The sequence below is a fragment of the Portunus trituberculatus genome, chromosome 14 (assembly GCF_017591435.1).
Source record: "Portunus trituberculatus isolate SZX2019 chromosome 14, ASM1759143v1, whole genome shotgun sequence".
Taxonomy (NCBI): Eukaryota; Metazoa; Arthropoda; class Malacostraca; order Decapoda; family Portunidae; genus Portunus; species Portunus trituberculatus.
Genome location: NC_059268.1, coordinates 2,686,030 through 2,701,029, shown reverse-complemented (window position 1 = coordinate 2,701,029; position 15,000 = coordinate 2,686,030). Strand labels below are relative to the sequence as shown.

At 42.9% G+C, this 15,000-nt stretch overlaps 1 protein-coding gene across 1 annotated transcript; it reads left to right on the top strand.

Moving 5' to 3' along the window:
• The first annotated feature begins 2,214 nt into the window (after positions 1 to 2,214).
• On the top strand, positions 2,215 to 3,677 carry LOC123503779 (uncharacterized protein K02A2.6-like). The gene is made up of 2 exons (XM_045253779.1): positions 2,215 to 2,464; positions 2,551 to 3,677. Exons 1-2 carry the CDS (start codon positions 2,215 to 2,217, stop codon positions 3,675 to 3,677), a joined length of 1,377 nt encoding a protein of 458 aa, XP_045109714.1.
• Positions 3,678 to 15,000: the final 11,323 nt, after the last annotated feature.

Genomic DNA, 15,000 nt, shown 5'->3' with positions numbered 1-15,000 from the left:
TGGCAGAGGAATTCGACATCTGTAAGGCTCACCACCTGGACTGTGAAGAGGCCTAGATGAAGCGCGGTATCCTGACAGGCGTTCACGACGAGGAATTGGTGACCAAGATTGTGTCCCTCGACGCCGCCTCTACTCTTGCTGACGTCATCAATGTATGCAAGGCCCACGAGGCGACGCGGTCAGCCGCCTCTGCCATACGTGCCTCACCTACAGTGTCTGCTGTCTCAATGTATAAACAGACGAAGAAATCAGCACACAAACCTGGAGTCCCCCCTCGCCAACCTTCACCCACTCATCGGGCGCCTACCTCCTGCAGCAGCTGCGGCAGGCGAGACCACGGCCCGAAGGGCTGCCCAGCAACAGATGTTACATGCAGAGGTTGTGGGAAGACTGGCCACTACGCTTTGATGCCCAAGTGCCCAGCCAGGCAGTCTACGTGCACTGCTTGTAACCGTCTGGGGTACCTGGAGAAAGTCTGCAAGCAAACCAAGGCAAGGAGTAAGTCGCAGCGACCCGAGAAGCCGAAAGGGAAAGAGGGAAGACACCCCACCTTCCACGTGGTGCGGTTACAGTCTCTCACAACGGACCCAGGGTCTCATGAGGGCCCACCTGAGGCCTCATGTCAGTCTCCTATCAGTACTCGTGATGACCCGACACCTCCTCCTACTGTACGAGTGGAAGTGTTGCATGACGGTCATTCTGGTGGTCTGAACTTCATTCTTGACACTGGTGCCGACACGACGGTCATCGGCCCACAGCACTTGAGAATGTTGGGCATCGACAGACAGGCTCTTGGTCCTCCTCCATCCCTTGCCTACTACAACGCTGATGGGACGAAGATGTCTGCTGCCCTTGGTTCGCTCCAGGCCACACTAGTCTACGGCGAGCTGTCTTGTACGGGCTGGATAGATGTGCAGGGTTCGTGGAACACCCCACTTCTGTCCCGTGAACACTGTCGTGCTTTGGGGATCGTGCCTCACGACTTCCCTGCTCAGATTTTCTCAGCACGAGGCAGTGTCGCCAGTGTAAGGGAGGCGACAAACGCTCCAGCTCCACGTTCCAGCGTGTCTGCGTTACCTCTTCTCAGCACCACTTCCCCAGACGCAGCGAAGGAGTACTTCTTGAGGGAGTACCAGGATGTCCTCCTGACAAAGGATTCCACACAGGATGCTCCACTCAAGCCGATGTCTGGACCACCGATGACGATCCACTTACGAGACGACGCCCAGCCGAGACGTTATTGCTCCTGTTGGTGACGTTCCATCTTATTGCTGCCATCCGATGGTTGTTGTGCCGAAACCTGGTGGAGGTGTCAGGATCACTACGGACCTGAGTAAGTTGAACGCACAAGTAACTCGGCCTGCACACCCATCACCCACGCCTTTTGCAGCCATCCGAAGCGTCGATGCCAGGGCACGCTACTTCACCACGATTGACGCGTTGTGTGGATACTTGCAGATACCCTTGCATGAGGACGACCAGGCCCTGACTACGTTCATCACTCCATATGGGCGCTTCAAGTACCTCCGAGGTCCCATGGGTTTCGCAGCCACAGGCGACGCCTTCTGCCTCCGAGGAGACATCGCGCTACAGGGAGTGCCACAGTGTGTCAAAGTCGTGGATGACATTCTCGTGTACGACAAGGATTATTTCACACATCTACGCCACGTTAACGACATCTTGGCCAGATGCCGAGCCCATGGCATCACTTTAAATGCCAAGAAGTTTGTGCTGGCGGCTCCATCTGTGTCCTTCTGCGGCTACAGGCTCTCCCATGACGGCATCGCAGCAGACCCTGACAAGGTTCGGGCCATCACTAAGTTTGCTACGCCTGCTACGTTGACCGATCTTAGGTCCTTCATGGGCCTTGTCAACCAGCTCGCCAGCTTTTCGCCCGACCTCGCTGCCACTGCTGCGCCTCTACGCCCACTTTTGAGCGCCAAGAAGTCGTTTGTGTGGACGCCCGACCATGAGCAAGCCTTCCAACGTGTGAAGATGGCCTTGGCCAGCCCACCAGTCCTAGCTGCCTTTGACCCTGCTCTCCCTACGACTCTGCAGACCGATGCTTCCCGCCTGTATGGGCTGGGTTATGCCTTACTGCAGGACCACGGTGGTGGATAGCAGCGTCTCGTCCAGTGCGGCTCACGTTTCTTGACGGATACAGAGACCCGGTATGCGACGATCGAGTTGGAGATGTTAGCTGTCGTATGGGCCATGGGGAAGACCAAGTTCTACCTCACAGGATTGCAACACTTTAACCTCGTCATCGATCATCGCCCTCTAGTTCCCATCCTAAACAGCTACTCCCTTGACGCTATAGAGAATCCACGTCTAGAACGCCTCAAGGAGAAGATCGCCCCGTACATCTTCACAGCTGTATGGCGCCCGGGCAAGGAGTTGTGTATCCTGGACGCTCTATCTCGCTCTCCTGTTGGCTACCCAACGCAGGCTGACGAAGTCCTTGGCACTGATACCGGCTTCCAAGTTAGAGTATCGCTACACTACGTGCGATGGAGTCTCTTGCTCCGTTGGTGCCTCCTGATGTTGCAGAAGCACCTCCTGGCAGTGACCTTGCCCTTGAGGAGCTTCGTAAGGTGGCAACCGAGGACCCCGAATACGTCCAGCTCCTTCATTTTGTGAAGAACGGATTCCCTATGGACAGGTACGCCCTCCCCAACGTGCTCCGCTCGTACTGGAAGTTACGGGAGGACCTCTACTGTGATGAGGATCTCGTCCTGTACGGTGCACGAGTGTTGGTGCCTACAGCTCTACGTCGCCGTGTCTTGGCCCGCCTGCACGACAGCCATCGTGGTGTCGAAGCCACCAAACGCCGTGCTAGGCAGGCTGTGTTCTGGCCAGGCGTGGATGCAGACATTGCCAATACTGTTCGAGCATGTGAGCCGTGCCAGATTCTGCAGCCCAGTCAACAGCAAGAACCAAGACTCTGTGATGACAACCCAACTCGACCATTCGAGTCCATTTCTGCTGATTACTTCTCAGTTGCAGGGAAGGCTTTCTTAGTCATTGCAGATCGTCTTTCCGGCTGGCCTGTCGTCGTGTCCTGTGGCGCTGATACGACGTCTGCTGCCACCATTCGCCATTTCCGCCGCCTCTTCAGGGACCTGGGTGTTCCTGTACGCCTGCGCACGGATGGTGGCCCACAGTTCGCCAGCCGGGAGTTTTCTACGTTCCTCGAGCGCTGGGGAGTTCGTCACGACACATCGACGCCCCATTACCCACAGTCTAACGGCCATGCCGAGTCTGCAGTGAAGGCTGTGAAGCACTTCATCCAGAAGGTGGCACCGTCTGGCAATATAGACTGTGAGGCGTTCGACAGGGGTCTTCTGGAGCTTCGGAACAACCCCAACCAGACGGGTCGCTCTCCAGCTCAAGTCCTGTACGGTCGCCCTTTACGCTCTTGCGTCCCCGCACATGCCAGCGCCTTCCAGAAACGGTGGCAGGCCAGGGACGAGAGTTGCGACCGTCGAGCTGCTGCCCGTCTCCGTGATGCCACAAGTCGCTACGACGCTCACGCTCGGCCTCTTCCACCCCTGCAGCAAGGTGACGTGGTTCGGATCCAGGACCCGACTACGCAGCGGTGGAACAAGGTTGGCACCATCATGGGCGTTGGCAGGTCACGGGATTACCTGCTCAAGATGCCCAGTGGTCGAGTGTAGTGGAGGAACAGGCGCTTCCTCCGCCCTGCTCCACTCCTAAACGCTTCTTCTACGATGGAGGACGCCACTGCTCCATTGGCGGCACCTGATACGGTGGTGCCCCGCAGGTCGCCACGACTCCAGGAGAAGGCGTCCGCAGCTGCAGTCGCTCGAGTCCCTGTGGACTTCTGAGCGCAGAAATGGGGGGGGGGGGAGATTTCCTACCCTTTGTAGCTCTAAGGACAAGTAAAGAATCTACGTGTACTGCGTGTATATCTGCCCCTTACTTAGGCATACACGCCCTCCATTATACATCCCGCAACCAACAAGTAATGGCACCAATACTTTTCCTCATTTATATTAACGACATGCCAGAGGGAGTGAACAACTATATAAATCAGTTTGCAGATGATACGAAACTGTGCAGAGTTATAAAGCAAAAAAAGGATTGTGAAATACTACAAGAAGACCTAAATAAGATCTGGGAATGGAGTAAAAAGTATGAAATGGAATTCAATGTGAACAAAAGCCATGTCATGGAAATGGGAAAGAGTGAAAGACGACCCGTGGGAATCTATAATATGGGAGATGGAGTAGAACTGGAGAAAGTAAAAAAGGAAAAAGACTTAGGAGTAACAATGGAAGAAAACAATCAACCGGTAACTTTTAGAGAAACATATAATTTGCTGAGGAATATTGAAGCAGCATTTCACTACATGGACAAAGAAATGATGAAAAAATTGATTGGAATATGCAGGAGAAGTGTAGACCCTAAAAAAAAAACACACATAAGGAAGTTGGAGAGGCTACAAAAAATGGCTACAAGAATGTTTCCAGAATTTGAAAGGATGACATATGAGGAGAGACTAAAGGCTATGGATCTTCCAACCCTGGAACAAAGAAGGGAGAGAGAAGATCTGATACAAGTTTATAAATTGATCAACGGAATGGACGAAGTGGATAATGAGAAACTGATCCTGAGAGAAGAATATGACATTCGAAGCACAAGATCGCATAGTAAAAAGCTGAGAAAAGGAAGATGTCTGAGAGATATAAAAAAAAAATATATAGTTTCCCGCAAAGATGTATTAAGACGTGGAACAGTTTAAATGAAGAAGTAGTGTCTGCAACGAGTGTGCATACTTTTAGAGTAAGATTGGATAAGTGTATATATGGAGACGGGGCAACACGAGCATAAGGCCCAGTCCCTGTAAAACTACAACTAGGTAAATACAACTAGGTAAATACACACACACACACACACACACACACACACACACACACACACACACACACACGTACACGTGTAAGTTAGAATTCCATCACATACCACTTTGAAGTTATGTCATTTATGGAGTGGTTTGAAGTTAGCTACATGTCACCAAGATACCTATCCAGGTTCTAGGTGGTTGCAACAAAGACGCGCTTGGGATGTGATATGAGCCCTAATATGCCCATCACTATAAAGAAAATTGCCTGCGCCACTAATGGGTGGAAGCTGAACAGCGCTATAGGCCATAAATTAAACAACAACAAAACAAAAAGAAACACAAAGACAGACAGACAGACAAGACCTGCTAACACTGACGGAGGATGGAGACACGAACAAGAGAAGGAGATGCAAATGTCATGAAAATTCAGTGTCTGAGGAACATTAAGAAGTTCAGTTTTCCACGCAGGACGGACGCTTGTGTAATGAACCACACTACTACTGCTACTGCTACTACTACTACTACTACTACTACTACTACTAGTACTACTACTAGACAGTGTGAGGTCACGGGCCAGGCTTGTCTCAGGTCTATCCGAAGATCGGAAATATTGAGCTCTGAGCTCGTTCCGTAGGGTGACGTCTGGCTGTCTCGTCAGAGACTGCAGCAGATCAAACAGTGAAACACACACACAGAAATGCTGTCTGCTGTCTGACGAAAGCAAAGTTGCCTTTCTCTCTCTCTCTCTCTCTCTCTCTCTCTCTCTCTCTCTCTCTCTCTCTCTCTCTCTCTCTCTCTCTCTCTCTCTCTCTCTCTCTCTCTCTCTCTCTCTCTCTCTCTCTCTCTCTCTCTCTCTCTCTCTCTCTCTCTCTCTCCACTGCTATCACTACTATTACTACTATAGCCATCATTACACCACCACCACCACTACCATCATCATCATCATCATTACATCACCACTGCTATCACTACTATTACTACTTTAACCATTATTACACCACCACAACCACAACCACCATCATCATCACCATCAGGCAGGTAAACACACCCATTCTCTCTCCTCTGACTATACAACCCTCACTCCCTCCCTTCCTCGATCCTTTCCTCTCTCCACATCCTTCCTCCGCTCACCTCCCGATCATTCCTTTCCCTCTCTCCCACTCTCCCTCTAGCTCCATCCCTCCCCGCCCCAATTCTCTCTCTCTCCCCCCCTCTCCTCCTCTAGACCTCCCTCCCTCCCTCCAACCCGCACCCTCCTTCCGTCCCCCCAATCCATTACCCTCCCTCCATCGTCGTCATGAAGATGTGTAGCGTGTACGTACGGAGATAGAAAATGAATAACTCGATATTATTACAGGAATTTCATAGACGCTCCCGTAACGAAATCTGGGAACAACATGCAGGTGGCCGTGGGAATATTGGGCTAAACTATTGGAGATGCAAGGAGGGACACGGAAAACTGACATCTATCGGGGAAATGTGAAAGGAGAACCGAGACCAGACCAGGCCAGGGCGGCGGACGTTACTGGTAGTGTCCTTATAAGCTTCTCCATATGTGTCACAGGGAGAGAGAGAGAGAGAGAGAGAGAGAGAGAGAGAGAGAGAGAGAGAGAGAGAGAGAGAGAGAGAGAGAGAGAGAGAGAGAGAGAGAGAGAGAGAGATAATAGAGTGAGATGAGAAGGATGAAACCAGAAACTGTCTGAGGAATTTTCGTATACTAATGAGATCACGACAAGGAAAAACAGACAGAAAGACACACAGACGGACAGACAGACAGGTGGACAGAGAGACAGACAAGGAGGGCGGACTGGAAGTAGGAAGATGAGTGTTATGAAAGTTAAGATAAGGAATAGAGAAAATGATGGAAAAAAAGTGATAGATAGATAAATAGACAGAAAGAGATAGATGGACAGATGGATAAGATGATAGATAGATAAATAAATAAATGAATAAACAAATAGATAGGATGGTAAGTAAATAGATAGACTGATAGATAGATAGATAGATAGATAGATAGATAGGTGAACAGAAATGTGGTTAGGTTAGCTTTGTTATAACCTCCGTATCACTTAAAAACATCTATCAGGTCTACTCCATTTAAAAGCCATGTCTTTCCTCTCTATCTTTATCTCTCTTATTTTTCATCATGCTTCAGCCCATTAATTCTCGTTCTCTCCTAATTACTAACTTTTATCTGGCATACTCAATTTAAAACCAATTCTTTCCTATCTCTTTTTTTTATCTGTTTTTCTATCTATTCATTTATTGACTTTTTTTTTATTTATCATATTTGAGTACTTTAATTCTTGTTCTCTCTTATTAACTTCTATCAGGCCTACACTATTTCCAGACCAGTTATTTCCTGTATATATTTCTTAGTTAATTTTATCATGATTTGAGTCCATCATTTGTTGTCTTATCCTGGTTACTGATCCTGAGAAATATCCTACCGTTATCCCTATCACAACCCCTGCACCACTTAACCCCTTGAGTACCATGACGCGTTCTCATATTCATTCTGCTTACTGTTTGGTGATTCTGTACACCTTTAGAAACTTATGTTGGGGTTTGAAATAGTGAAGACTCCAGCCATTTAGCTTCTGACCTCCATAGACCCTTCTTAATGTATATAAAGTCTTTTAATCATACACAAAACTGAAGGTAAAATTGTGTCCCAGTACTGAAGGGGTTGAAGGCCACTTAAGCTACACTTGTATAAGAAATATAAAGAAAACATTAGTCTTTCTACATTGAATTAGAAGACAGATAAAGAAGATAGATAGATAGATAGATATATGGATAAATAGATAGACAGATTGGAAAATAAAAATCTGCATATGTTATCTTTGTTTTAGCCTGTTGTAGACTGCCACATATAAGCCTGATGGTTCCTTGCAGTCTGCCTTATTTTCTTAATTTGTTATGTTTTTTTCGTAATGGATACTCTTCATTTCTCGTACGTGTTTTCACAAATTCTTCTTTGTACTGATTCTAATAGACGTAAATCCTTCATTAAAATCCTTTCCTATATGTTCTTTAAATCAATCTTATTTGTACTGATTCTTAAATCCTTCACTTTTAACTCTTGTATCATTTAAAATCTTTTCCTGTACGTTTTTTAAGCCATTCAGTACCAGGATGTGTCTTGATATTTATTCTGCTTACTATTTGATGATTTTATACAGCTTCAGAAACTTGTGTAGTGATTGAAATAGTGAAGACTTTGGCCATGAATCTTCTGACCTCCAAAAACCCTTGCTAGTGTAAATAAAATCTTCTAATGGTACCCAAAACTCGTGGTAAAAATGCGTCCCAGTACTGAAGAGGTTAAATAAATCTTTGTGCTAATTCTAATAGACTCTTGTACCACTTAAAATCCTTTTTTCTCTGTACTTTTTAATAATTCTTCTTTTTTACTGAATCAAATAGACGTAAATTTTTCCTCCTTATCCTCTGTGCCACTTAGAAACCTTTGTAAAACTTGGCCGTGATCATAAAGAAGCTCAACCTAATTCTGGCGGGTTGGCAATACTGTACCGCGGCGCAGGTGAGGTGGACGTGCTATATACGTCATGTCAGGAGAGGTGAAGGTGATGGATTGGGCGCGTGATTACCTGTGCTGCTGGGGAAGGGATGCGGAGTGGGGGGAATGTGAGGGGACACGTGGGTCTGTCTCATTCCTCTCATTCCTCCTGCCTTGAATCCGTGGATGTAATTTCGCATGACGGACGGCTCAGGGAAAATAAAGGCGTGGGACGTTTCTCGTTTCCTCTCGTGTCTCCGTTTTCTTCGTGCCCTGTCCCCTTTCCCGCCTCTTTGTCAATAGGGGGGACTTGGGAAATCATACTGTCTAGGATGGAAGAATGAATGGTATCAGTATAAGGGAAGGATGGATAGAATAGATGGTATTAGCACGAAGAAAAGTAAGGATGGATGGATTAGTATGAAAGAAGAGAAGGATGGAGAGAATGGATGGTATTAGTATGAAGGATGGAATATAGTGTATGATAGTGTCAGTTTAACCCATTCAGTACAATGACGCGTTTCCATATTCATTGTGCTCAGTATCTGGTGATTTTATATAGCTTCACAAACTTATGTGGGGGATTAAAATAGTGAAGACTGTGGCCAGTAATCTTGTGACCTCCATAGACCCTTCCTAATGTCAATGAAATGGTCTAATCGTACACAAATTTCAAGGTGAAAATGTGTCCCAGTATTGAAGGAGTTAAGGGAAGGATAGAAGACTGGATAGTGTTAGTATGAAGAAAGGATGGACTTCATTATTCTTTCCCTGTAATCTTAATTTATTCTTTCTTATTTCATCTCTTCGTGTTCCTCTAGTTTCATTGACTTTAATATTTAGTTTTATTTATTCATCAATTCCTCAATATATGTCAGTCTTTCCTGTGTTGGAAATTAAAAGTATCAAGGTTCCTATAATGTAAACACGTTTTCTTTGATATATAGAAAAAAATGTTGAAGAAAACGGGTTGGTTATATATATATATATATATATATATATATATATATATATATATATATATATATATATATATATATATATATATATAGAGAGAGAGAGAGAGAGAGAGAGATGTGGAGGGGTCACTGCTATAATTCATTTTTTTCCTTAAAAAATAAACTTCGAAACTAAGAAGGGTTTGAAAACACGAAGTAAAATAAATGGATGAATGAGAGAAAGAAAGAAATTACTGTTGAGAATGAAGGAAGGAGATTTAATAAATGAGAATGAAGGAAGGAGATTTAATAAATGAGAATGAAGGAATACAAAGAGTGTGAGAGAAATTGGAGACAGGGCCGAAGCATCGGCACGAGATTCAAACCCACGAAACACACCTTAACAAATATCAAAACACCAATATCAACAAACTCTCATACCCAGGAATGAATACAAGTAAATCATATAAATTATCAACACTTCTTCTTATGCACCAGCAACCACTGGACTCAAAAACGGAAAGAATTAACATTTATAGGTAAAAGGTCGGTTAATCTTGGGCCCTCCAGGACTCCAGAGTCCAGATCGTCTCACAGTTAGTGGTGTCTGGGCAGTGGTGTGGAGAGTGCAGTTTTTTTTTTATTTTCCTATTTATACCATGTGGGCTTTTTCACGGGAATTTATGGGCTAAAGGGGATACTTTTTGGGTACCTCCTATCTCAAAGCCCACCCGCTAGGAAACCGTTGCCCCGAGTGAGGAAGCCCAACCTACACTCGGACCGTGGACAGGATTCGAACCTGTGTGCTTGGAGACCCCTTAGACCCCAAAGCACGCATGGTTCCACTGTACCACTGCGGACCCCATCCGTTGCATCAGTGTTGAGGATATTGTTATTATCTCGTCAGCTGCGTGGATTTACCACTACGACGGGACGCAGGGAGGAAGAGAGAGCAGGAGAGAGTGAGTACCAAGTTAGTTTAGACGTGAGAAGTTTGACATTAGTGATTGATATGTACAAATGAGGTCAGCTCTGAAACAGTGTGGTCAGTTTTATAAGCACGTGTGATGTTACTATTATTCCAAGACTACTATTACTGTTCACTGTTACTTATGTCAGGTTAAAACTATATTAGGTAACTAATTACCACTATGTTACCAGAGAGAGAGAGAGAGAGAGAGAGAGAGAGAGAGAGAGAGAGAGAGAGAGAGAGAGAGAGAGAGGGAGGAATGAATAACACCATTGTGAAAGAAAACGAAGATATTTCATGTAATACTCAATTAAATTTGGATGCAATTTGTTTATTTGTTTTACGATGTGTTCAGTCACGTAATTGCTTAACTGCTAACATAATAAGCTTGGTAACTATCCTGAGTACTTATTGACACGCGTGCTTTGCTAGTGTTGTCAGTGAGGAGCAGTGGTGGATCCTGGATCAAATTTTGGGAGTTGCTAACCTGAATTCCTGTATCCCTTGAGATTGGCGGCGAGCCTTGACTATCACTTGGAGGGTTCAACATTTTGAAAGCTCATCAATCTTAAGGGCTTTTAAAGCTCTATGCAGAGCTATTCCGATGTAACAAGAGCAGTAATAACTTATAAATTTGACTGAATAATTAGATTTGGCTCAAGAATTGTCCTTCCAGTTTCAAACCCTTAGTGTATCACAGATATGTTGATGACACCTTCATTGTGTTTCACAGTGAAGATCAGGCACAGTTGTTTTTTGACTATTAATGTTCAACATACTATATATATAAATTCACTATGGACAAAGAAAATGAAGGTACAATCTCTTTTTAGATTTATTCATATAAGACAAGATAATATTATTATATATATCTATCGCAAGCCAATATATATATATATATATAGTTTCTTCAGTTACTGTAATATAAAGTATAAACTAAATGCGGTAACTTTGCTTCACAGATATATGAACTGTCATCAACATACATATATTTCAGATGAAGTTTTATTTTAAAGAATTATTTCAAAGACAATGGATACCATATACCTTTTTGACAAAATTGTAAACAAATTTCTCAATAGTATATACCAACCCAAGTCTAATGTACCTAATGTCAACAAAGAAAAGTATTTTTAAATTACCTTATCTAGGATCTGTCTCACGAAACATTGAAGAAACACTAGTCAAATCTCTTACGAAATACTATCCACAAATAAACTTAACTAGTCCATAATAACACCTTCAAGATAAACAGTTATTTTAAATTTAAAGACGTTGTTCCGACAATTCGCTCGTCGATCATTTACTGCTTCACTTGAAGCTGCCAGGCTGGGTACCTTGAAGCTACTGAGCTTTCAGGGTTCGTGTCGCCGAGCATATGGGCCAGTCAAGCGGAACGAGTCGTATACACAAATATTATAAGGAACACTTTAAATGTAAGGTGCAAATAACATATGATCATTTTAAAATTATTGATTCATGTAGCAGAAGTGACTTAAGAATATTAGAATCTATGTATATTAAAACCAATAAGCCTGCTTTAAATAATATGTTGTCTGCTACACCACTTAACATTCTATGAAAAAATTTTCCATACTTTATTTACATTTTATATATTTTTTTATATGTTTAACTTTTTAACATTTAATGTGTTTTATAAACTTATATATATATATATAATTATATAATATATATATACTTATATATATATATATATATATATATATATATATATATATATATATATATATATATATATATATATATATATATATATATATATATATATATATATATATATATATATATATATATATATATATATATATATATATATATATATATATATATATATATATATATATATATATATATATATATATATATATATATATATATATATATATATATATATATATATATATATATATATATATATATATATATATATCCTCGATGATGATAAAAGTGAACGTTGTGGTGGTTGAGCCCCCTGAGTCCCCTCCCTCCCCTGGATGCAGCAGTGGTTGTTGTTTTAGGCATTATTGTTGCACCAGTGTTCTGTGTTGTTCCTGTGTGGTGGGCTTCCGCCCATTAGTGTCGCAGGCAATTTTATTTATAGTGGTACCCATATTAGGGCCCATATCACCGCCCAAGCTCATCTTGAGTGTAACCACCTAGAACCTGGGTATCATGGTGATATGTAGGTAACTTTAAACCACTCGACAAATGGCAAAGTGTTTTAAGGCTGTACGTGGTGGGATTCGAACCTACGCGTAGACGTCTGTCCGATCCCACGCTCACCACCTTATCCACTATGCCACCGCCTCCCTGGTGCAGGAATAGCTTCCCCTGATGCAAGGTGGCTTACCTCTGCGTGCTGCAAGGTGGCTTGGTCTTGCCTACTGCAAGGTGGCTTAGCTTTTTGTGCTGCAAGGTGGCTTAGCTTTTTGTGCTGCAAGCTGACTTAGCTTTGTGTGCTGCAAGGTAGCTTAGCTTTGTGTGCTGCAAGGTGGCTTACCTTTGTGTGCTGCAAGGTGGCTTAGCTTTGTGTGCTGCAAGCTGACTTAGCTTTGTGTGCTGCAAGGTGGCTTAGCTTTGTGTGTTTCAAGCTGACTTAGCTTTGTGTGCTGCAAGGTGGCTTAGCTTTGTGTGCTGCAAGGTGGCTTAGCTTTGTGTGCTGCAAGGTGGCTTACCTTTGTGTGCTGCAAGGTGGCTTAGCTTTGTGTGCTGCAAGACAGCTTAGCTATGTGTACTGCAAGGTGGCTTATCTTTGTGTGCTGCAAGGTGGCTTAGCTTTGTGTGCTGCAAGGTGGCTTAGCTTTGTGTGCTGCAAGGTGGCTTAGCTGTGTGTGCTGCAAGGTGGCTTACCTTTATGTGCTGCAAGGTGGTTCATTGAGGAGTGAAAGGTGTCAAGTTTAGTTGGGAAACATGAAAGATGACTGAAAGAAAAAGAAGCAAAGATAATTATTATTTTTTTTCGTAACAGCAAGAAATGAATGATTATATTAACTGTCAGCCGCAACAAACTTATTTTATTAACCAGCCCCACTAACAAGAACTAACAAGAACTCTTTAAGTTTCCCCTAGACAACCCAAAGCAGCAGTGTTATGAAAGCCTCTGGAGAGTTTACTATGAAGCTAAAACATAGATGATATTTATTTGCCTCCAATAAGTTAAACAAGTTTAGTTACAATTAAATAATTCTTTCCTTTTCTTCAAAACAGTATAAATATTCTACCGAGAAGGGTAACACTAACAATATGAAGAGTACGCCTTGCTACTGCCATGTATGGTCAACTTATCAAGCATTCACATCACTAGACAGTGCTTGTATTCACACACACACACACACACACACACACACACACACACACACACACACACACACACACACACACACACATTAGCATAACCACTCTAATAATAATAATAATAATAATAATAATAATAATAATAATAATAATAATAATAATAATAATAATAATAATAATAATAATAGTAACAGTAATAATAATAATAATAATAATAATAATAATAATAATAATAATAATAATAATAATAATGATAATGATAATAACAGTAAAGCTCATTATATTAGTTAGATTTGCTTTTAACAATATTTCACATCTCAAAGAAATAATATTGATAATAGTAGTAGTCCCCAAGGAGGGTGAATAAGAGGCGGCGGCAAGACGTCACCAAAGTGAAGGGCGCGCCATTAGTCAGCTGGTGCCCCTGTAACGACCCGCCTTACACCCAAAACTTTACCAGCCGCTCATTGAAAATTCATGGGAACGCGCGAGTTATGCTCCAAATTTGGCGTCTTGTGTCATGTTTGGAGACCACCTACTCATAAGGGACTTGAAAAGAGTGTTGGTAGGTGTGGCATGTCGTGCCGTTAAAATTGAGACGGGAAATATTAGTGCCGCCGGAAGGACAGTGGTGCGACAGTTACTTCCTCTGCCACTGCCTGCTCCTCCCAGACAGATCATGGACTGCGGTTTTACTGAGTCTACTTGTCCACAATGATGTATAAGATGTTCTAAACGGAAACACTTTGTCATTGCAATCTGTTGCCATTTTAACAATCCCTGGTAACGTAAACTTAGAACCACCATCTGTACACTCAGTAATTCTATCCATTGCACGAAGTAAAATGCTTCAAAATAATTCCCAAGATTCTGTCTTTTATAAGCATGACTGTGTCTATGTACCCCAGCCACCCACCACACTTGTCATTACGCTCACAAAAGATTGTTGTCTATATATTGCTGCATTTGTACTGTTTAAACCAAAGCAGTGTTTGCAGTGTGAAAATATTATCGTGGAAAATCGAAGCGTGGAAAATATTATCGTGGAAAATCGAAGCGTGGAAAATATTATTTATTTATTTATTTATCTATTTATCATATACTTTATGATATATATTGGATGTACCATGGTGTTATTTGTAATTCTCAATATCATTTTTTCATATTTTCATACATAATTCAGGACAGATTTCCAATCTGGGGTGCTAGCACTCTCTGGGGGTGCTGAAATCAATCATTGGAGGTGCTGGGAAGTGAAGCACACACTTCACTTTCCTTTATCCTTCTAATAACAAGATTTTAATGGTGGGTGCTGGACTCCTTAGACATGACAACAGGGGGTGCTATGGTCGGAAAAGGTTAGGAAACACTGTTCTAGGTGGTTACA

Excerpts from the sequence above, each read along its gene's own strand:
- LOC123503779 (XM_045253779.1), top strand. The coding sequence starts at position 2,215 with ATGGGGAAGACCAAGTTCTACCTCACAGGATTGCAACACTTTAACCTC. Across the intron at positions 2,465-2,550 it reads GCAGGCTGACGAAGTCCTTG|AAGCACCTCCTGGCAGTGAC; the intron begins GCACTGATACCG and ends CTGATGTTGCAG.